Source organism: Carassius auratus, chromosome 36 (genome assembly GCF_003368295.1).
Source record: "Carassius auratus strain Wakin chromosome 36, ASM336829v1, whole genome shotgun sequence".
Lineage (NCBI taxonomy): Eukaryota > Metazoa > Chordata > Actinopteri > Cypriniformes > Cyprinidae > Carassius > Carassius auratus.
In genome coordinates this window covers 19,867,384-19,872,736 of record NC_039278.1, presented here as the reverse complement: position 1 = coordinate 19,872,736, position 5,353 = coordinate 19,867,384, and the positions used below count along the sequence as shown (strand labels likewise).

The 5,353-nt window shown below is 36.2% G+C and overlaps 1 protein-coding gene across 2 annotated transcripts; it reads right to left on the bottom strand.

Moving 5' to 3' along the window:
- Positions 1 to 350: 350 nt before the first annotated feature.
- On the bottom strand, positions 351 to 2,166 carry LOC113055577 (microtubule-associated proteins 1A/1B light chain 3C-like). 2 transcript variants are annotated; one of them, XM_026221978.1, is made up of 4 exons: positions 2,058 to 2,166; positions 1,889 to 1,944; positions 1,671 to 1,777; positions 351 to 817 (listed from the first exon to the last, which is right to left on the bottom strand). In XM_026221978.1, the coding sequence occupies exons 1-4, from the start codon at positions 2,113 to 2,115 to the stop codon at positions 634 to 636; spliced, it is 405 nt and encodes a 134-aa protein (XP_026077763.1). In that variant the 5' UTR covers positions 2,116 to 2,166; the 3' UTR covers positions 351 to 633. The 2 variants fall into 2 exon arrangements, with proteins under 2 accessions (XP_026077763.1, XP_026077762.1); XM_026221977.1 differs by having other exon boundaries at positions 1,889 to 1,956; positions 2,058 to 2,159.
- Positions 2,167 to 5,353: the final 3,187 nt, after the last annotated feature.

Below are 5,353 nucleotides of genomic sequence, written 5' to 3'. Positions count from 1 at the left end.
TGCAATAATTACAAATTAAATAAAATTATTTTATATAAAGTATTCTTTCATTACAATTCACACGGTTTCTAGCACTTTGGTGTTCAGCAATATTTGCTTTGATAGTATTTAATGTTTTAGATTTGGGATACATTTAAAGATGGCATTACTGTAGAAATTTAGCAAACCTTAGACTTGTGTTTTGTTTTGAATCATATTTAGAAATTCAAGCAGACACGATCAAAAAACACTTCAGCATCACAATTGATGCAACAAGAAAACAAAAGCTGATTATTGACAGCGTTTTCCTTTTAAAGTTAACATGCCACATTAAAAGACAATACTTTGGAAGAAACCCAAATGCAACAGTGTGCAGCATCAAACACGAACAAGATCCTTTATTTTTTTATCACCACATGATTAACCAACAATAGTTTGACATTCAGTTTTATTAATCATGACGCTTTTGCAGCACATGAACGAACAGATGTCCCTCTCGTCACCGACCCACGAATTAAAGTTTTATTACTCAATTAAAAACACACAATAGTCCATCTAAAAAAGCTAACATTATATACACACTTAAATATTTAATCACAGTTCAATGAAGTAAATGAGATCTCTTGAAGCCCTCCGACGACGTCTGGACACACGTCACCTGTTGTTCTCATTATAACAGTGTCCAAACATCTCCTGTGAGGCGTACGTCATGTAGAGGAAGCCGTCCTCATCTTTATGGTCCTTATAGAGCTGAGCCATGGTCAGAGACATGCTGGCGATGCCGGAGTTATTGATCAGCAGGTAGAAAGCTTGACTGGGCATCAGGGTCATTCGATTCCTGAGAAACCAGATCAGACATGAGGAAAAGCCACAGCGTGAGAAAGAGTTTAATCCAGCCGGGTGACGATCAGCTGACGCCTCGGCAGATTCTTCAGGACTGTTCACAGCAGCTTACCATCAATACTAGTGCAGTATTGCAGAACATGGGCATGAAGCACACATCAACTATATTAGATGCTCGATTATCTATTAATTCTGCATGCATGCATGGGCTTAAATATTTTAAAAGGTGCACATTTACAAATTATGCACTAATAATGCATGACATTACAAGAATGCAAAACTCTCAAAAACTAAACATGATTTTATACATGAACATTTATAGAATAATACAATAAAATCTATTAAAATCTGAAAACATGTATAGATTTCTTCACATTCAGAAGAATGACATTTATAGAATTGCAATGCAATTAAAACTAGATTTTATAATAATCTAGTTGTGTAAAATGTAAACATTTTATGCATTTAAAAACTTACTAATATACAGAAATACATTTTATATTAAAGTTTCACATTCATAAAAAAAAACTCCTAACTTAATATTAATACACTTAAAATATATAATGTATAAATAAATAAAAACAAATTTTATTAGCATGTAACTTGTAATTGTTTTATGAATGTGAAACTTTTTTTATGCAATTAATTGTAAATTGGTTTAAATTTAATTATGCATTGAACACGAAAAAAAAGTATAATTTTAAAGTGAAGCTTTAAGAACCCCTGCACATTTTGTATATTAGTCAAGTCTAACGTTTATAAAAGTGACAAATACAAATTTTACACCGCTTTATGAAAATAAAAGCTTGTTTGGAGAGAAATCGAGTGACTTTAGACTGATGACAGACCTGATGATGGTCACGAACTGACTCATGGTGAGCTCCTGAGGCACGAGGAACTTGGTCTTATCCAGCGGAGGTAAGAACTTCTCCTTCTGATATCTCTCGATGATCACCTGAAACACACACACACACACACACACACACACACACACACACACACACACACTCATTAACCCCCACAGCCGCTGAGAGAGGAACCGAGCGCAGAACCGGGCGAATCTTACCGGGATCTTAGTCGGAAACTTAGTTCGGATCCCTGCCACCTCTTGTTTCCTCGTTGCTGATACGTAACCAATATTACAAAATAGAGAAATGAATAAAAAAAGCAAAGACAGGTTTTGCATTTCACAGCATGTTCACAGAGCGCCTCGCGTGCGATATAAAGACACATACCTAAACTCTTCCTCTGTTTGAACGGTTTGGGATGTTGAGTTTTCTCCAGTGGAGGCATGTTGTGTCACACCTCTGACCCGCGCGCACTAATTAACCCGTGAAGCGCACTAACACTAATTAAATACCGCGCCGGCGGTGACGTCACGCGCCTTACGCTGCCCACGTCACCATTCAACAATAATGAAATCAACAGCTTAAAATCAAAGAGTTGATGTTTCCATTTGTAACCTTATTGTAGTGTTTGTGGTATATTATGAAGGTATTTTTGGTGCAAAGCAAGTGTAGTTGTAGAGAATAGCCACACACATGTAGCAGTAAGTTTGAAGTCAGTCAAAAGTTGCAAATTCATTTTCAAAGAAAGTTGCTAAAGGAAGGTTGATTTGTTGCTGAAAGTTGCTAAATGGCATTGTTTCGCGATAACGTCATTGCGTAATCACTACGCAAAATTGTCACATCATCAAAAAATAAAATTTAATATGTTCATTTAGATTTTTTTTGTAAACTAACATGCATAATATAATATAGAAAATATAGATACCTGTGTCTTTAAATTTATTGAATTACTGAATACACATTTTTGAATGATTACAATAAAAAAAAAATAGATTTACCAGCATCTTTTCCATTTTCCTTCAATAATCACAGGTACAAGCTACAAACAAAGAGTTTTATAAATTAACAATTATTAAATTATTAATATTCAATTCAGCAAATTATAGCAGCTTAGCTACTCAATTAATGTGATGTGTGTAGGGCTAGGCATCTTTGGTTTAATCTTTCTGTAAATTGAATAGAAAATTGTGCCTTCAATAGTTATTTTTTATTAAACTGGAGCGGGCCGAGCTGCAGGTAACGCGCCTTTTCCGACCGTTAATAGTTAAATTAGTTGCTAAAAAATGTGTACAAAATTTAATGTAATTGCTAAAAGTGTTGCTTGGTGCTTTTGGAAGAAAAAGGTGCTAGGGTAGTATCAAAAGTTGCTAAATTTATCATCAAAATTGCTAGGTGGGCAACACTGGATTTGTGCATCAGGCAAAGGCGGGCACAGTTCAGAGATCAGAGAGTTCTGGCCAATCACAAGAGCTAGTTTCGGGCCACTATCAGCAGGGTTTCATTTTTCATTTTAAATAAACTCCATTTTAAACAAACAAATGAGCTTCTGTTACATTATACTCCTCTTCGTCCGCTACGTTCTCAAAACTCAGGCAATTTGATAATACCTAGAATATCAAAATCAACTGCGGGAGGCAGATCCTTTTCCTATTTGGCGCCTAAACTGTGGAATAACCTACCTAACATTGTTCGGGAGGCAGACACACTCTTGCAGTTTAAATCTAGATTAAAGACCCATCTCTTTAACCTGGCATACACATAACATACTAATATGCTTTTAATATCCAAATCCGTTAAAGAATTTTTAGGCTGCATTAATTAGGCAAACTGGAACCGGAAACACTTCACATAACACCGTACTTTCTACATCATTAGAAGAATGGCATCTACGCTAATATTTGTCTGTTTCTCTCTTGTTCCGAGGTCACCGTGGCCACCAGATCCAGTCTGTGTCCAGATCAGAGGGTCACTGCAGTCACCCGGATCCAGTACGTATCCAGACCAGATGGTGGATCAGCACCTAGAAAGGACCTCTACTGCCCTGAAAGACAGCGGAGACCAGGACAACTAGAGCCCCAGATACAGATCCCCTGTAAAGACCTTGTCTCAGAGGAGCACCAGGACAAGACCACAGGAAACAGATGATTCTTCTGCACAATCTGACTTTGCTGCAGCCTGGAATTGAACTACTGGTTTCGTCTGGTCAGAGGAGAACTGACCCCAACTGAGCCTGGTTTCTCCCAAGGTTTTTTTCTCCATTCTGTCACCGATGGAGTTTCGGTTCCTTGCCGCTGTCGCCTCTGGCTTGCTTAGTTGGGGTAACTTCATCTACAGCGATATTGTTGACTTGATTGCAAATTATTGCGCAGATACTATTTAAACTGAACTGAGATGACAACACTGAATTCAATGATGGACTGCCTTTTTGTTTTACTATTTTCCTATTTAATGCTGTTCAGTTGCTTTGTGACAATCTTTATGGTAAAACGCACTATAACTAAAGGTGACTTGACAAATTCCACTGTCTATCACAGACGCTTATTTGTTTTCATACCTATAGGCTGAGTATGCAGATGCACATTCCTTCAATGTTGCAGGTAAATGAGGCTCTGAATGGATCTCTGTGTTGTTCACAGGTTTCACCTTCTCAGAAACGGACACATGGGTGTGTCAAACAGAGATTTGTATTGTAGTGTTGTATAACAGTTCGTGCATGACATGACATGACCACTTAAAAAATGAATCCATTGTGAAATTATGTGACAGCAAGCATTTGCTCAACTGTTCATTATTATAATGTGTGTATTTAACCTGCGTTCTTTCATTAATTACTGTACCGTTTTTATATTTGCATGACTTATTTTATGAGATTACAAAAAGAGGCTTTATTAAAATATAATAATAATTTCTTATTTTATTTATTTATTAAAATCGTTATTTTCGTTAGTCTTTATGTATGTTGTGTCTCCACTTTATGTGCAAGATTGAAAACGGTTGGACAAACACAATAACGAGAAGAAAAAAGGATAAAACGCATCCGGACTACAAGTCCCAGCATACGCACTCGCGTCTGATTGGACGTTCACACTGCGAGTTGTTCGTTCTGTCCAATCAGAGCGTTTCTTGCTGGCAGCGATCTGTTGATCTGCTTGTGGGCGTGAAATGAGCGGAAACCATTGAGAAGCGCGATTCATTTGATAGAATCTGCTCGTTCGGACGAGTCGGTTCTTTAAAGGCTTCATTGACATGCGTGCAGTTAACTGCAATTTTTGTTGTTTGATAAAAAAAATATTGTAATTTTATCCCCGATTATGTTTTTGACAGATACAATTCTTACATGTTCCATAATATTTTTTTTTCAACATTACGCTTTTGATTTGACTGATATGACACAAAAACAATAAAAATATTTTTTACAATTCTTTTATTAATATTATTGACAGTTTTTATGAGAGACTAAACATTATAGAATACTGTACAAAATAAACCATTACAATCAAAAATTGTTCAAATATATTTTTGTTACTTCAAATTAAGTACACGTTATTTATAAAAAAGAAATAAAAAAATATATTTATTTATTTAAACATTCAAATCCATCATTTGCAGCCTGTTTATTTCTTTCCACTCCGCTGATCGGTTCGACCGGTTCAGTTCAGCGAATCGACTCACAAGAACGAGTC

Coding starts and splice junctions, on each gene's coding strand:
- LOC113055577 (XM_026221977.1), bottom strand. CDS start 2,115: ATGCCTCCACTGGAGAAAACTCAACATCCCAAACCGTTCAAACAGAGG. Junction 1,957..2,057: donor CAAACAGAGGAAGAGTTTAG/GTATGTGTCTTT, acceptor TTTGTAATATTG/GTTACGTATCAGCAACGAGG. Junction 1,778..1,888: donor AGTTTCCGACTAAGATCCCG/GTAAGATTCGCC, acceptor TGTGTGTTTCAG/GTGATCATCGAGAGATATCA.